The 18,578-nt window shown below is 38.0% G+C and overlaps 2 protein-coding genes across 3 annotated transcripts; both read left to right on the forward strand.

Moving 5' to 3' along the window:
• The first annotated feature begins 102 nt into the window (after window positions 1-102).
• On the forward strand, window positions 103-17,701 carry LOC110799614 (putative wall-associated receptor kinase-like 16). Of its 2 annotated transcripts, XR_008919151.1 has the most exons (4): window positions 103-2,427; window positions 2,531-2,770; window positions 15,268-16,427; window positions 16,813-17,701. XR_008919151.1 is itself a non-coding variant. In XM_022004896.2 (3 exons), exons 2-3 carry the CDS (start codon window positions 2,749-2,751, stop codon window positions 16,341-16,343), a joined length of 1,098 nt encoding a protein of 365 aa, XP_021860588.1. In that variant the 5' UTR covers window positions 103-2,427; window positions 2,531-2,748; the 3' UTR covers window positions 16,344-16,430. The 2 variants fall into 2 exon arrangements, 1 of the variants encoding a protein (XP_021860588.1); XM_022004896.2 differs by lacking the exon at window positions 16,813-17,701 and having other exon boundaries at window positions 15,268-16,430.
• On the forward strand, window positions 915-1,952 carry LOC130459138 (wall-associated receptor kinase-like 17). The gene has a single exon (XM_056827415.1). It carries the CDS (start codon window positions 915-917, stop codon window positions 1,950-1,952), a length of 1,038 nt encoding a protein of 345 aa, XP_056683393.1.
• Window positions 17,702-18,578: the final 877 nt, after the last annotated feature.

Raw genomic sequence — 18,578 nt, forward strand, 5'->3', positions numbered from 1 at the left:
GAAGTAGTTAAGCTGCTTCAGCAGATACAGGGTCAACAGAACAAGGGAAGTACTAATAAAGGTGCGGAAAGGATAGGCGCGCAGGGATTGTAGCAGGTAAAGGCGAAGCAGGGAATTCTGAAAGCATTGTTAATGATTTTTGTAGTGAGAGTGAGACACAAATACACTTCCATGTATTTGGGTGTCCAAATTGGAACGCGAAGTTTAGTAAAATAGCTGCATAACAAGGAAATCCGCAGATATCATGCTGCAGAGATATTATCAGTTCTTAATAAGGATGTGTTCTTATGGGTTCTTTTTGAAGTGACTCCTGCTTTCTATATTTGATTAACATTTGCAAGGCCCAAAAATATATTTGGCACTTTGGGAATTTTTGGGCTGTAGCAACTCTCTACTCATACTTGTATGCTACATGCCTACAACTCTACAAGCCTTCAAATACAACTTTGATATTGGTTTTTGATCATCTCTAGTTACGAGTTATCCAATATTGAACCAGCTATTGGTGAAGAAGTCATTTAATATTGCAAAAGGGAAAAGATTGTGTATTGCAATCCGTAGTTTATACATCCGGTGCACAATGCATACTGTGCACCCTGTACGAAAAGATAGCCCACGAGTGTTGACTATGTTTTTTCTTTTGGTTGAAAATTATTCAAATCTTTTTGTGTTTCATGGTACAAAGTCTTTGGTGGGTACACAACTACACACTGCCATATGATGATTTCAAAGCCCATGTTGAAGCCACACATATCTTCCTGATGGGATTACCTTTCAATCTTTCATGCCCACCACCTGTCTGTTAAAATGTCCAACAGACTTGATGACCACAAAATAATCTGCTAACAATTTTTGTCTTCTTTACAGGCAACATATTATGATCAGAATTTCTTGAGAAACAAGAAAGATTACAAATGGGTCAAGCTCAAACAAAGAGGAACAAAAACAAGAATAAGAAAAACCCAAAGTTTGATTCTTTGGAGGAGTATTTCATTAAAAATGGAGGTATTTTGCTAGAAAAACAAATTGCTCTGAGTCAAGGCCAACATAAAGGAGCTGGGCAGCTGAAAATTTTCTCAAGTAAGGATATTACAAAGGCTACTAACAACTATGACCCTGATCTCATTGTTGGAAGAAATTCTCATCATACCGTCTATAAAACAACCATTGAAGATCGTATGGTAGCCATCCAAGCTCCGTCAAAGCGAGAGTCAAATCCCGAACTGATTGATTTAACCTTGACTGAAGCCTGTACAGTGATGGTCATGAATCATGACAATATGGTAAAACTCTATGGTTGTTGCCTCGAGACTTTTGTACCAATACCAGTTTACGAGTTCTTAAATACTGACCTTTTTCATCATTTACATGGTGATACTGCATCCAGTAAGTGTATAAAGTGGGCTGATCGTTTGAGGGTCGCAACTGATACAGCCTACGCGCTATCTTATATGCATAATGCCTTGGCAAAGCCGGTAGTGCACAGGGATGTTAATTCATCTAGTGTGCTTCTTGATTTTTCGTGTAATGCTAAACTGGCTAACTTTGCGTACTCTGTATCAATTACTCCAGGGGAAAAGCCTCAAAGGTGGCCTATTGAAGGAACACCGGGATATATTGATCCCGAGTATGTAGAAACTCATGAGGTGACTGATAAGTGTGATGTTTATAGTTTCGGTGTTTTGTTGTTGGAGTTGTTAACTAGAAGGTCTCCTTGTTTGATGATGGCTAGAGGTGGGACAGATTTGGTTGGTTTGGTTGTTTCTATGGTGGAAAGAAATTGCTTGATTGAAATGGTTGACAGTGAGGTGTTGGAACAAGCTAGTTTGGATGAGATAGAACAGGTTGCGAAGCTTGCAATGATATGTGTAGCTAAGAAAGGAGTTGAGAGACCAACTATGGTTGAAGTTGTTACGCGGCTTTGGCAGATAAAAGGTCGAGAGCTGAACTGAACCAAACAGATCCTGATAATAATTGTCAGAAAATAATTTTGGAATTCAGCTAATGAGTATCAGATATCTTGCATTCTGGAAACAGAAGACTAGTAGAATTTGCAGATGCTGAATTGATTAAGGAAGTCAGATTTGAGTTGGGACTAGTTGTTCCCCGTTGAGGAAACAGAGGAAAGATGCCGTACTTTTTATTACCGATTGGTTTTAGGATGGAACCCCACAGCCCACAGGGCTTGTATGTGGTGAGACGTGTACTATGTTATTCTTAATAAAGTTATAATTTTGTCCCATTAGGAGAAGGTTGACTGTGATGACTTGACCTCATAATCTCATATAATTCATTCAATACTCAATGAAATTTTTTGGGTTCTTTCAATCTGATCTGTGATACAGTGAAGTTTTCTGTTTGTCCAGACTTTCTGGATTCTGATAACAGTGGATGATCTCTCGTTCTTTGATGTGGGGAGTGTCAAAGGTATGTAAAATGGAACAAGAATAAGCGAAAAAACCATTCTAAGCTAATCTTAAACTTCTATGTTTTTTTTGCTTAACAGGCAACATATTTTGTTTGTGTTCAGGTGAGCGGAAATTTAGGCCAGAACAAGGAAGCATAAATGGTTCAAACTCAAACAAAGTACAAGAAGAAGATGAAGAAAAGGCCAAAATTTGAATCCAGGGAAGAGTATTTTATCAAAAATGGAGGAATTTTGTTGGAAAAGCAAATTGCTCTGTGCCAAGGGAAGCTGAAGACTCTCTCAAGCAGGGAAATCAAGAACGTTACAGAACTCGTACCACCATGAATAAAGCAACCCTTGAAGGTCGTTTTCCTTCTCTAATCTCTTCCTCAAACTGCGTGCCATGAAGTTATGTCGCAATTATAAAAATCCGGGAGGAAGTAACTAGCTAGGGGTGTTAATTAAGTTAACTCATCATTGTTACTGTTACTGTGTTACATGTAGGTGTGCCAGTGCCACTGATTAATACAAACTTGACTTAGTTGCCACTTAATATCTTCATTATAGTTGATTCCCCAACCAAATAGAAAGAATACAGTTGATAATTTGGTTCTATTAGGAGAAGGTTGACTGTTGACAAGTTGACCTCGTATCATTCATTCAGCACCCAGAGTGAAAATATGATATCAAATCATAAGCAGAGCATTCTAGTTTTCTATTCATCCAGTCTTAGCTCTGATCTCAAGTGTCAAAGGTACCCTTTCCCCTTCTAATGTATTTCCTTTCCATTTTATTTCCTAAATTTATACCAAACATGCCCTAATTAAGTGTGGATTATGTCATTGTGTTGTACTGGTAATAATAATGCTGGATGTTTTCTTTCTAATTTTCCTGTTATAATCAGTTCCGGTTAAAGGTCTGAAACTAATTAATGGCACGAATCCTCCTTGATAGCGTATCACTGTCAATGTTATGCTAGTCTGATATTCTAGTAGGAACACTTGACAAGAGGGGGGGTGAATTGTTTTCGTGAACTTAGGTTGTTCCTTTGCGGAATTTAGAAATTAAAGGAACAGCTATCAAATTAATACGAAGATTGTGAAAACTGAGGAAACTTCTTGATCCTTATCAAGAAGCAAAAACCTCAAACTCTTTTATATATTGTAATCGCTCGAATACAACACACTCAATAACTCGAGTTCCACTTGAACACGAGTTCCCCACTGCAATCCCCTTTGATTACAGTGCCTTGTTCCTTTCACACTCTTTTACTGACTTGACTCTAAGTCACTTTAGGATCACTCAACCCTTGTACCCCAAATTACAACTCGATGTATTTGAAACTTCTAGTAATCAATAAAGCTTATGAATAATACAGAAACTCTAGGAACACGCTCTTTTGTAAACTGACTTTTGATAAAACTCTTAAGCTCTTTAGAAATATTGTGCGTTGTCAGTTGTGATTTGAGAAATGAAAAACCTTTTCCTTTTATAGAAGAACTTTCTTGGTCAGTTTCCCATGTTCCCCTCAACGGCCACTAACAGTTACTAGGAGCAGTAACGTGCACGTTGATTGAGAGAAACAGGGAGACTTCTTCAAACCACTTTTAACACGTTCAATTTTAGAGGAAATAGTGGGAGTAGTTTTAGGAACAAGTAGAAACCTTTTCTTGGAAAACAAGGAATTCTAAATCAGAATCCAATGTTGATTTTCTCAAAATCGTTTTATTTATTTTCCAAAAGTTTTTCCTTTATAAAACTTTATTTTATTTACAAAAACTATTTTCTCAAACATATTAAAACACACGTGTTCCTTTTGTTCCATATTATGCATAAACGTTATTAAAATACTTACATAAAATCTAAACATAAACTCATATGTTGTAGCTTCTATGTTGGCACCTTTTGAAGCATCACTTGAATGCTTCATGCATTGTTCCTTCTCCGGAACTTTGATGATCTTCATATTATATGAGGAGCACCCTTAATAACTTGCCTAGGATCAGTCGTTGAGGATCAGCCTGCTTTAGGAGCAACCGTCTTTGGGAACAGCCGTCTTGGGAACAACCATCTTAGGAACAGCCGTTGTGGGAACAGCCGTCGTGGGAACAGCCGTCGTGGGAACAGCCGTTGTGGGAACAGCCGTCGTGGGAACAGCCGTCGTGGGAACAGCCGTCTTAGGAACAGCTGTTCCCGCTGTCTTGGGAACAGCTGTTCCCGCTGTCTTGGGAACAGCTGTTCCTGCTGTCTCGGGAACAACTGTCTTGGGAACAACCTTCATATGCAGACTTGATCGATTCTTTAGGAATTCCATGCATTGCTTAGTGTTTGTTCCACATGCTTAGTTTGTCCTACTCAGGCACTCCCTAACTTAGCATTCCAAAAACACACTTAAACAACGATTAGGAAGTTTGCGTTGTCATCATCAAAACTCAGAATCAACAATATTCCCCCTTTTTGGTGATGACAACATAAGCAAACTTTTACCAAAAAAAAATCGAACTTATTTGCAATCCTAAACAAGTTTTTTAAAACTCAAAAATGGAAATGAAAAAATTTACGAAAGAAAAAAAAAATAAAAGAAAAACAAATTGAAACCTTAAGACAAAAACTTACAGCAGCGAGAAGTGAGGTAATGAGGGACATGGAGATAGGTAAGATCAAGTTAAAACAAAGTTTGCATTCTTTTCCCCCTGTTGGCATTAACAAAAAGAGAAAATACAAGGCAATAATATAATATTCATAGCGCCCCACGATCAACGTTTGGCAAACTAAGTTAGCCTCAAAGTCAAGTCTCAACATGCATAATTAATTGTAAGCTTAATATAGAACAAAAGAATTCAACCAATTTTTAGAGATGCAAGCTTTAGGTTCCACAGTGTCTAAAAAGATGATTCACCCAAACTGAGGATCACATAAAAAATAAAAAAAAATAAAAAATATTGTTCCAAACAAATAAAAAACCAATGTAACAATCAAATAGCGGATCAGGTTTAGGGGTAAAGGATTTATTTTTCAAGCTTTTGTAGAATAGTGGACGAGCTCGTAGTCACTTGAGCATTGAGTTGATGCAGACCGGATCCCATCTCCTTAATCACTGAAACTAAGGCACCCACCTGTGACTGCAATTCACTGATCCTGGCATCTGTACCTTCCTGGACAGCTAACATTCTAGCCACCCTTTCCTGAAGTTCACTGCTCCTTGAGTTCCGAAATCGAGGGATCCTTCTGTGATCCCAAAGAATTAGAGGAGCTAACAAATGAGCTAAAACCACCAAAACCAGAAAAACCAAGAGGAACAGCTGTGGGTGGAGGAACAAGTGCTACATTAGGCTTAGGAACAACATCTATAGGTTTGGATGCCTGTTCCTTTTCCTGTATAATTATATCCTCCTCACCTTGTTCCCCCTCATCATCCTCATCATCACCAGAAATTTCAACATAAGCAGGAGGACGAATTAAAGTTGGTCCTTTGGTAGCAATTCTTGTACTCTTTCTCACACTCGGAGGTGGTTTTGAAGCACCCTTGACTACCTTCTTCTCTTTTACCTGCCTCACCACCTTTCTCATCTTTTTAACTACCCCTGACTCTTCTTCTTCCTCATCACTATCCGACATTCTCCAGTTTAATTTACCGTCCTCAACCTCCAATTTTAAGTAAAATAACAAATCATGCTGTAAAATTTGTTCTGACTTTACTTTTACTTCAACATATTCACTGAGGTCAACAGAAAAGCTTTTAAACACCTCAGTCATTAAAGATCCATAACCCAGCTTACAGTTAGTTTCAATACAGTGGGTCATGTGTTTAATCATTAGGGCAGGGAAGTTGATTGGAATTTTGTGGGCTAGACAATACATTAGGGAGGCATCATACAAACTGGCTAAGGTTCTTTTGTGTAGTCTAGGAACAATGCCTCTCCTAACAATATTAAACAGGAGTTTTTGGGTTGGGGAAAGGAACAAGTCTTGATGAGTAATAGAACTTATCTTATAATCACCTCCAATCAATTCAACAAATATATCATTAGTAATCACCCCAATTTGAATTGTATCCGATTTTCCTTTCACATACTGGTCATATCCTTCATTAGGAGCAAGAAATAATTTTGCAAGGTATTCAGCATTAAAAGATATGGTTGTTCCATTCACAACACTTTTGCAAACTCCGTCCTCAAACCCAAAATTATTTCTAAATTCACACATCGCCATAGGAAAAATAGGATTTTTTGCAACAACACAGAATAAATTCATCCAATCTTGGTGCTCTAATAAATCAATTAAATCAGTAAACTGTGAGTCACACCATACCTTGTTAATCGCAAATCCCTCAACCAAATCTGCTTCCTTTACTGAGATTATTTTCCCCCTAAGATTTCGGCCACCGGACACCACTTTCGGCGACCGACCGCCGGTGTCTTCCCCCTGAGTCGACTCACTCCCCTTATCCTCACCTTCATGCGCAACCACTGAGACAAAGGTCGAGTGTCGCCGCCCACCCCTTGTATTTGAAGCACCGCCGCGACCTGCCCTTCGCCGTTGCCGACCGGTGGTTCGTCGGCTGTCGATCACTGCATCATCATCCTTTGAGTCGGACCGACCATCCCCCTCTGAGATCGAGCCCTCATCCCTTTCCTCGTCGGTTTCGGCGGTGGTTTGGTGTAGAGGTTTAGATCTGGCTTTAGGTTTTAAATTCCCCCGCACCGGCGACCTCTTTCCGGTCGACCCTTTTTCGAGCCCAGTAGAGGCGATGCGGGCCACGGTTGCCGATAGCCGTGGTCGTTTCGGCCGAGGTCCAGCCGCCGCGGACCGGTTAGGGTTAGGGTTCTGGGTTAAAGCCACCGCGAAGGGGTGTGGGTTGGGTATTTCGTGGTCTGATGCTACCGCAAAGGGATTTGCGTTATGGGTGTCGGGGTGTGTCGCCGGCGAGGAGATCGGTCGGTTTGTGGCCGGAGATAACCGACTCCTCGTCGGTATATGGGTGGTCAGATTTCCGAATGGGTTGTTGTTTGGTGGTGAGTGTGGTTTCTCAGGGGTTTGGAGAGGAGAGGTTTCCATGGGAATTGGAGAATTGGGGTTTCTTTTTCTTTTGGTTGACAAGTTGGTATTGTTACTGGTTTTCACCATTGTTTGTGAAGGGGTATGGATGGGTGGAGAATAAATTATTATTGAATTACCGGGAGGTGGGAATAATCGTGTATTTGTTGGTGTGGGGGATGAGTAGTTGAGATCCATTGGGATTGTTTCCATTGTTTTCTTAGATATTGGGAACAGGAAGAATTTGAGGATTAAGAAAATTTATGAGGTTTATGTATGTGGAAAAAAAAAATCGGAAAAAGGAAAAAAAATTCGAAAAAAAAAAAAAATCGGAGAAAGGAAAAAAAAATTCGAAAGGAAAAATAAAGAAAAAAAAAGAAAAAAAATTGATAACTGAAAAATAGGAGAGAATACAGGAAATATCATAACGGTGAATCTAGTTGTGGAACAACTTAATTTTGCATCTCGTATTATTGATTCATTCATTTCATCATGTATTATGCACTTTCATTATGTAGGTTGATCTCTAACGATGGTAAACTTCAGCTATGCTTTCGCACGTAAAATTATGAATATCTATTAAAGCCAGGCATTTAATATTAAAGTTTATACCTTTAGAGGATCTTCCTGCTTCCTTATCTTAGCTTGATCATTCCCAGTTCCAGTCTCATTTTCTCGTGCTTCTCTCTGCTTAAAGGTTTAGTCAAGATATCTGCAATTTGATTTTCTGTTTGACAAAAATCCAACTTAATTAAACCTTTTTCTACATTATCCTTAAGAAAGTGGTGTCTAATGTGTATGTGCTTGACCCTGGAATGGTGAACTGGATCTTTAGAAATACATATTGCACTAGTATTATCACAATAAATCGGAACACAGTCATATATGATACCAAAATCCCTTAGCTGTTGCTTTATCCAAAGGATTTGAGAGCAACATGCAGCAGCAGCTACGTACTCAGCTTCAGCTGTGGATAAAGCAACAGTGTTTTGTTTCTTGGAACCCCAAGAAACCATGCAGGGACCTAAGAATTGAACCATACCTGATGTGCTTTTACGATTTACCAGATCACCAGCATAGTCAGCATCAGCATATCCTCTTAAGTCGAATGTTCCACTTCTTGGATAGAACAAACATAGATCGTCTGTTCCTTTGAGGTATCTGAGAATCCTCTTTACAGCAGTCATGTGAGACTCCTTTGGGTTTGACTGGAACCTTGCGCACAAGCCTACACTGAATGAGATGTCAGGTCTACTTGCAGTTAGGTAGAGCAGGGATCCAATCATCCCTCTGTATCTTGTTTGATTCACACTTGTTCCTCTGGGATCTTCGTCTAATCTTGTGGTTGTTCCCATTGGTGTGTGATTCACTTTGGCAGTTTCCATTTCGTACTTTTTGAGGAGTTCTTTCACGTATTTCTGTTGGTGGATCATGATTCCTTCTTTGGTTTGTTTGATTTGCAAACCGAGGAAGAAATTTAGTTCCCCCATCATACTCATTTCAAATTCGCTGCTCATTAAATTTGCAAATTCCTTGCATAAAATTTCGTTAGTTGCACCAAATAATATATCATCAACGTAAATTTGTACAACTAACAAGTCTGCTCCTTTTGATTTTAGAAATAAAGTTTTGTCAATTCTGCCTCGTTTAAAATCATTTTGCAAAAGGAATTTGGATAATCTATCATACCACGATCTAGGCGCTTGCTTCAATCCATAAAGAGCTTTATCAAGCTTATAGATGTGGTTGGGAAATTCAGGATTTTCGAAACCAGGAGGTTGTTCCACATAGACATCTTCTTCTAGAAAACCATTTAAAAAAGCACATTTGACGTCCATTTGGTACAGTTTAAAACCCATAAAAGCAGCAAAGGCAATCAAGATTCTTATAGCTTCTAATCTAGCAACAGGAGCAAAAGTTTCTTCGAAATCAATACCTTCCTGTTGATTGTAGCCTTTGACCACTAACCTTGCCTTGTTCCTTATGATTGTTGCATGTTCATCTTTCTTGTTCCGGAACACCCATTTCAGTCCTATCACTTTCTGGTGCTTAGGTTTGGGTTCCAGGTGCCACACCTTGTTCCTTTCGAACTCATTTAGCTCTTCTTGCATGGCTGTTATCCAATCAGCATCTTCCAGAGCTTCGGTGTGATTTCTTGGCTCTATTGTGGAAAGGAACGCATGAAAGGCACAAAAGTTTCTGAGTTGAGACCTTGTTTGAATTCCCTTTCTAATGTCGCTGACAATTAGTTTCATTGGATGGGAGCTTTGATGTTTCCATGGCTTAGGTTGAAATTGAGCCACGGGAACATCCAAGGTTGCTTCCGTCCTTTGAACGCCTTGATTATCTGCTTGTTCCTCTTGCATAGGAACACCTTGATTCTCTACTTGTTCCTCTTGCATGGGAACACCCTGATTTTCTACTTGTTCCTCTTGTATGGGAATTCCTTGATCTTTCTTATGTGGTTCAGCTGGAGAATCTTCCTCATCATTATCTGTAAGGCGAATTAAACCAATATCGAAATTCTCCTGCTCCTGAACTTCATTAACATTGTTAGTTTCATCAAAAATAATGTGCACACTCTCTTCAACACTCATTGATCGCTTATTATAGACTCTGTAAGCTTTACTATTTGAGGCGTATCCTAGGAACACAGCCTCATCACTTCTATCATCGAATTTCCCTAGGTTTCTTTTACCATTGTTATGGACAAAGCATTTACATCCAAAGGCTCTAAAGTAAGAGATATTAGGTGTTGTTCCTTTTAGTAGCTCATAGGGAGTCTTGTTTAATAAGGTTCTAATCATGACTCTATTGACAATATAACAAGCTGTATTTACTGCTTCTGCCCAAAAGTTCCTAGGTAAGGAACTAGCAATTAACATGGTTCTAGCCATGTCTTCCAAGGTTCTGTTTTTCCTTTCAACGACTCCATTTTGTTGTGGAGTCCTAGGAGCAGAGAAGTTATGATCCATACCTTGTTCCTTGCAGTATTCAGTGAACTTGTGATTTTCAAATTCAGTTCCATGATCTGACCTTATATGTATGAGTTGATAACCTGTGGTTCTTTGAATTTTCTTTGCAAAGGCAACAAACTCGTCAAAGGTTTCATCCTTGCTTGTTAGAAAAATAACCCAAGTGAAACGTGAGTAATCATCAACTATAACTAAGACATATCTTTTCCCACTTCTGCTTTGTATTCTCATAGGTCCGCACAAGTCCATATGGATGAGTTCCAATGGTTTTGTTGTGCTTACTATGTTTTTAGGCTTAAAAGAACTTCTGACATGTTTTCCTTTGGCACAGGCTTCACAAACTTTATCTTTAAGGAACTTGATAGAAGGTAGCCCTCTTACTAGTTCCTTTGATCTTAGTTTGTCAAGCAGTGAAAAGCTGGCATGTCCGAATCTTTTATGCCACAAAAGGGGATCTTCTTCAATGACACTTAGACAAGTTAAGTTGTTCCTTGGAACTTTGTTTAGATCCACAGTATATGTGTTCCCTTTTCGAGTTCCTTCCAAAATAACTTTCTTGCTGTCATTGTTTATAATTCGACAATTTTCTGAAGTAAAGCTTACCGAGTTTCCTTTATCACAAAATTGTGAGATGCTTAACAGACTATGCATCAATCCTTCTACAAGGAACACGTTGTCAATTGAATGGGAACTTGACCTTCCGACTTTTCCAATGGCAATGATTTCGCCCTTCTTGTTATCCCCGAAAGTCACAGTTCCTCCATCATAGGCCTCTAGTGAGAGAAATTTAGATTTGTCTCCTGTCATGTGTTTGGAACACCCGCTATCCAGATACCACGAGTTGTTCCCCCTCACTAGGACCTGCAAGAAAACTAATGCTTAGTTACAGGAACTCGGGTTTCCTCGAGTTCCTTTTCAACTACAAGATCAGCCTTTCTAACCCACATTTTCTTGACATAGTTTTCATTTTTTCGAACTTGTTCCTCTTTCTTGGTACATTCAGTTACAACGTGATCACCATTGCCGCAAAAGGAACAAACCTTTACACTGGGTAGATCAACATAGTTTTTCTTCTTACTGTTGTTTTTAGAGTAAAAGCCCAGACCTTCAGTTCTTTTGGATTTGGCAGTCTCAATCCACTTAGGTGTTATTTTAGGAGATTGTTTCCAAGCGTTGACTAGAGCTAGTTCCTTTATCAATTTCTCCTTTTGTTCTTTCACAGTGATTAGCTCACTGTTTAATCTTTCTAGATCAACATTAAACACACCCATATTTATTTCAGTGGATCTAGTAGGGTCTAGACTTAAATTAAACAACTTGTATTGACTGAGTTCTACATTAAGAAGAATATTCTCATTTTTTACTCTTTCATAAGAGTCTTTAAGCGAGGTGTTCCTATCAAGCAACTCAAAGAACTTGCCCTGTATATCTGATCTGACATTAGTTAGGTAGGTCATATGTCCTTTACTGAGTTCTAAAGCTTTATCACTTTGTTCTTTTATTATACTAAGCTTCTTAAAATCATCTAGAGTTTCTATTAGTAATTCAATCAACCTATTCTTGGACAGAGTTTGAAGAGTTTTGGAGGTTACCTCATTTGAAGGATCTTTCCCTGTTCCTTCGATCTTTGCCATGAGGCACAGGTTGGCAGTTTCCTCCTCTGGTTGTTCCTCTTCATCCTCCGAGTCTGAGACTTCTCCCCAAGCTGCAATCATCGCCTTCTTGAGGTTTGGTTTTGAAAAGGTAGATCTGTTGAATCTTTCCTTAGGCTGTTCCTTCCCTTTGCCTTTTCCCTTTTCATTTTCCCACTGGGGGCATTCCCGGATTAGATGGTTAGGATCACCACACTTGAAGCATCCTTGATCAGATTTGGAACCATTTATTTTTCTTCCAGAATTTCTGCCTTTCTGATTTCCAGGTTTGAAGTTCCTGTAGAATCGTCTCATCCTTCTGACTAGCATGGCAGCTTCTTCTTCATCAGGTTCCGAATCCTCTTCATCCTCAGCCTTAAGAGCCAGGCCTCGGTTTTTGGAATTCTCGGGAACAGCTTCTCCCAGATGCAATTCATGGGTCATTAGGGATCCTGCCAACTGCTCAATGTTAAATTTTGTGAAATCCTTGGTTTCGAACAATGCAGTGACTTTGGTCCTCCATCGATCATCTTGAGGCATGCTTCTCAGAATTTTCCTAACCTGTTCATCAGAGGGAATAATTCTACCAAGAGAGACAAGTTCATTTGTGATGTTAGTGAAACGAGTGAACATTTCTTGAATTGTTTCTTTTGGTTGCATTTCAAAGCGTTCATATTTAGACATCAGTAAGTCAATTTTGGAACGTTTGACCTCATTTGTTCCTTCATGAGTTATTTGAAGGAGATCCCAGATTTGCTTTGCAGTCTTGCACCCCATGACTCTATTGTGTTCATGAGGTCCAAGGCCGCAATGCAAAATCTTAACTGCCAAAGCATTGATTTCGTATTTCTCAAAATCTTCTTTCGTAAATTCAGAAATAGGTTTAGGAACTACCTCATTTTCAGCATTGGTTTTTGTTACCTCGAAGTTACCGACTTCTATGACTCTCCAGACTTGATAGTTCTCAGCTTTGATGTAGATCTCCATCCTGTTCTTCCAATAAGTATAGAATTTCCCGTTGAACATTGGAGGTCTCTGAGTTGAATAACCTTCTTCGAGTTTCTCGTAAGTGTTCATGTTTGCCAGGAGCTTTTTCTCGACAGGGTTTCCTGTGTTTTTGTGAGAACCCGCTCTGATACCAACTGATATTCTAGTAGGAACACTTGACAAGAGGGGGGGTGAATTGTTTTCGTGAACTTAGGTTGTTCCTTTGCGGAATTTAGAAATTAAAGGAACAGCTATCAAATTAATACGAAGATTGTGAAAACTGAGGAAACTTCTTGATCCTTATCAAGAAGCAAAAACCTCAAACTCTTTTATATATTGTAATCGCTCGAATACAACACACTCAATAACTCGAGGTCCACTTGAACACGAGTTCCCCACTGCAATCCCCTTTGATTACAGTGCCTTGTTCCTTTCACACTCTTTTACTGACTTGACTCTAAGTCACTTTAGGATCACTCAACCCTTTGTACCCCAAATTACAACTCGATGTATTTGAAACTTCTAGTAATCAATAAAGCTTATGAATAATACAGAAACTCTAGGAACACGCTCTTTTATAAACTGACTTTTGATAAAACTCTTAAGCTCTTTAGAAATATTGTGCGTTGTCAGTTGTGATTTGAGAAATGAAAAACCTTTTCCTTTTATAGAAGAACTTTCTTGGTCAGTTTCCCATGTTCCCCTCAACGGCCACTAACAGTTACTAGGAGCAGTAACGTGCACGTTGATTGAGAGAAACAGGGAGACTTCTTCAAACCACTTTTAACACGTTCAATTTTAGAGGAAATAGTGGGAGTAGTTTTAGAAACAAGTAGAAACCTTTTCTTGGAAAACAAGGAATTCTAAATCAGAATCCAATGTTGATTTTCTCAAAATCGTTTTATTTATTTTCCAAAAGTTTTTCCTTTATAAAACTTTATTTTATTTACAAAAACTATTTTCTCAAACATATTAAAACACACGTGTTCCTTTTGTTCCATATTATGCATAAACGTTATTAAAATACTTACATAAAATCTAAACATAAACTCATATGTTGTAGCTTCTATGTTGGCACCTTTTGAAGCATCACTTGAATGCTTCATGCATTGTTCCTTCTCCGGAACTTTGATGATCTTCATATTATATGAGGAGCACCCTTAATAACTTGCCTAGGATCAGTCGTTGAGGATCAGCCTGCTTTAGGAGCAACCGTCTTTGGGAACAGCCGTCTTGGGAACAGCCATCTTAGGAACAGCCGTTGTGGGAACAGCCGTCGTGGGAACAGCCGTCGTGGGAACAGCCGTTGTGGGAACAGCCGTCGTGGGAACAGCCGTCGTGGGAACAGCCGTCTTAGGAACAGCTGTTCCCGCTGTCTTGGGAACAGCTGTTCCCGCTGTCTTGGGAACAGTTGTTCCTGCTGTCTCGGGAACAACTGTCTTGGGAACAACCTTCATATGCAGACTTGATCGATTCTTTAGGAATTCCATGCATTGCTTAGTGTTTGTTCCACATGCTTAGTTTGTCCTACTCAGGCACTCCCTAACTTAGCATTCCAAAAACACACTTAAACAACGATTAGGAAGTTTGCGTTGTCATCATCAAAACTCAGAATCAACATAGTCTTTTTACAAGTTTAAATTTGTCAAAACGACCACGTCCATGTCAAGAAGATTAAATTTGTCTTTCGTCATCAATTACCTCCAGTAGCATATCCATGATTTTGAAATAGGGTAGAGTGGTAGACATTTTAAATAAGTAGTTAAATTTGTCTTTCGTCATCAATTCTCACTGGACTGTTTTGGTTAAGTCATTGTTACGGGAATCTGTATTATAACCGTTGGATTAATTACCATTGATTATTACGAAGTATTGATAAGTTTGTTCTAATTTTGGTTTAATTGCAACAATTGGTATGAAGTATTTGGTGGGTACACAACTACGCACTGCCATATGATTTCAGACTTTCAGTGCCTTGTTGAATTCGCTACCTATTTATATATTGGAACCCACATACATCTCCCTGATGGCTGATGGGATCACCTTTCAATCTTTCATGCCCACCACTTGTTTGTTAAAATGTCCAACAGACTTGATAACCTCAAAAATAACTTTCATCAGTTTTGTATAGCTTTAACTTAAACTGGAGGGGATTTACATTTGGTCTGCTAGTTAATTTGCAAGTATGCTCACTAATTTTGTCTTCTTTTCTATCAATGTATATGAACAGCTGAGCAAAATTTCTTGAAAAAACAAGAAAGATTACAAATGGGTCAAGCTCAAACAAAGAGAAGCAAGAACAAGAATAACAGGAACCTAAAGTTTGATTCAATGGAGGAGTATTTTATAAGAAATGGAGGTATTTTGCTGGAAAAACAAATTGCTTTGAGTCAAGGCCAACATAAAGGAGCTGGGCAGCTGAAGATTTTCTCAAGAAATGATATTGAAAAGGCTACTAACAACTATGACCCTGATCTAATTGTCGGAAGAAGTGCTCATCATACCGTCTATAAAACGACCATCGAAGATCGTGTGCTAGCCGTTCAAGCTCCGTCAAAGCGAGAGTCAAACCCCTTACTGATTGATTTAACCTTGACTGAAGCCTGTACAGTGATGGTCATGAATCATGACAATATGGTAAAACTCTATGGTTGTTGCCTTGAGACTTTTGTGCCGATACCAGTTTATGAGTTCTTATCAAATGCTGACCTCTTTCATCATTTACATGGTGATATTGCATCTAGCAAGCGTATAAAGTGGGCTGATCGTTTGAGGGCCGCAACTGATACAGCCTACGCGCTATCTTATATGCATAATGCTTTGGCAAAGCCGGTAGTGCACAGGGGTGTTAATTCATCTAGTGTGCTTCTTGATTTCTCATGTAATGCTAAGTTAACAAACTTTGGGTACTCTGTATCAATTACTCCAGGGGAAAAGCCTCAAAGGTGGCCTATTGAGGGAACACCGGGATATATTGATCCCGAGTATGTAGAAACTCAAGAGGTGACTGATAAGTGTGATGTTTATAGTTTTGGGGTTCTTTTGTTTGAGCTTTTAACCAGAAGGCAGCCTATTTTGATGGCCAGAGATGGGACAGACTTGGTTGATGTGTTTGTTTCAGCTGTGAGGAAGAATTGCGTGATGGAGATAATCGACAGTGAAGTCTTGGAAGAAGAAAATAGGGATGGGATTCAACGGGTTGCACGGCTTGCATTGTCGTGTGTAGCAAAGAAAGGGGCTGAGAGACCGACCATGATTGATGTTGTTGGTGAGCTTTGGAACATACAAGGTAAAGACAACAAGTGAAGTGGAAATTGTGCTTGAAATGTCAGGTTTAAGAAAAATGATGCAGATAAGCAAGGTGAGCAGCAGAGGACGAGAGGCAACTAGGTACGAGTTTCTTTTAGAGTTGTAGATAGTCAGTAACATATAGATAGAAGTTCAAGTACTAATAAAGTAATAATACTACTGGGCATTCATTTCTGCTTTCATCTGGTCTATGTTTAGCTCAACCTGCCATTTGTTGAAGCTCTGCAAATAAATGAAAATACCCTGTAAGATTCAGGTGTCAATTTCTTTTCCTTTTTCCCTTCAAATTTCTGAAGAGGCTGGTAATGTTGCTTAATGCTTCTGTTTTCATTTTTCCTTGTTTGTGCTCTTGTGAGTCATGTCATATGAGTTATATCTGTTTAAACAATTTTCAAATTATTGCATGAAAAACTATATTATTGGGAATAACGGTCTGATTCAGGGTATTCTTATTTCTGTCATAAAGATAAAACAGAAGAGGTTTTTCAATGGCATGTGTAGCTAAGAAAGGAGTTGAGAGACCAACTATGGTTGAAGTTGTTACACGGCTTTGGCAGATACAAGGTCGAGAGCTGAACTGAACCGAACAGATCCTGAAAAAAATTGGTCAGAAAATAATTTTAGAATTCAGCTAATGAGTATCAGATATTTTGCATTCTGGAAACAGAAGACTAGTAGAATAGGCAGATGCTGAATTGATTAAGCAAGACAAATTCATATTGAAGTTTGTTAATAAAAGCAAGTCACATTTTGGTTGGGACTAGTTGTTCCCCGTTGAAGAAATAGAGGAAGGATGCTTTATTTCTATTACCAATTAAGTTTCTATTCATCCACTCATCCAGTCTTAGCTCTCTGATAACAGTGGATGATCTCGGCGTGGGAGTGTCAAAGGTACCCTTTCCCCTTCTAATGTATTTCCTTTCCATTTTATTTCCTAAATTTATACCAAACATGCCCTAAGCTAAGTGTGGATTATGTCATTGTGTTGTACTGGTAATAATGCTGGATGTTTTCTTTCTGATTTTCCTGTTATAATCAGTTCCGGTTAAAGGTCTGAAAGTCTGAAACTAATGGCAAGAATCCTCCTACCACTAGGAGAGGTAGTATGGTTTCGCAATGGTTAAAAAAAGATTGATCATTATGTTTTCGATGTCTAAAGTAATTAATCAAATTGTTGTAGAATTTAGTTATGAATTTTTGTTGATTAGGTTTTATGTATGGAGGTAGACGTTATATTCAAATGTTTATTGATCACTGAGTCAAATAACATACTCCTGTCTGTACTTATTTTTGTTGTTTAATTGGATTTGTTTCATCAAAAGGTCTTGCGCGCACAAGGTGTACAATAAATTTATTGTACACCAAGATAACTTTTATGCAGTTTTTCGTAACTTTAACCTATTTTTTTGTAACTTTTATATTATAAAATTAAAAAGTTGATAGATAAACATTTTAAAGGGTTAAATGTTTAATTTATACATTATTAGTGATTTTGATGAAATAATTTTTATTCAAATGAAAAAATTTATCATTAAAAAATAGATAACTTTTACATATATAAATGTAACTTTTAAGCATTTTGAGTCAACTTTTACTCCGGTGTACAATATTTATTGTACACCCATTGTAAATAAGAATTTGTGTTGTCTCATTGATTTAATGAAAGTTTATATTTTATGGTTTTGTGTTTTGAGATTTTATTATAGAATTAGTATGTTTCTTACATCAGCAATATAATTGTCAAGCAATTCAATCATTAAATATATATAATTATAATACTCACTACGTAGTTGTTTAATTGTACAAATGGTCTTGCATGCACAATTTATACAATAAATTTATTGTGCACCAACATAATTTTTACCCAGTTTTCTGTAACTTTTATATTATTAAAAAAAAAGTTAATAGATAAATATTTAAAGTGTTAAATGATTAATTTTATACATTATTAGTCATTTTTTTTTATTAAAATGAATTTTTTTTATTATTAAAATGTAGATAACTTTTACATATATAAGGGTGAGTTTTAAGCATTTTACGTCAACTTTAACTTCGGTTTACAATATTTATCATACACCCCATGTAAATAAGAATTTGCGTTAACGGTAAGGATGTACTCCGTAATAGGTAGTGGAGTACTTGATTTGGAATTGAAGTTACCAAGTATCACAATTTGAGTAGGGTTGTGTTTTACTAAACACTCGGTTAAACTAATTTGAATGACAACCTTAC

The sequence above is a fragment of the Spinacia oleracea genome, chromosome 4 (assembly GCF_020520425.1).
Source record: "Spinacia oleracea cultivar Varoflay chromosome 4, BTI_SOV_V1, whole genome shotgun sequence".
Lineage (NCBI taxonomy): Eukaryota > Viridiplantae > Streptophyta > Magnoliopsida > Caryophyllales > Amaranthaceae > Spinacia > Spinacia oleracea.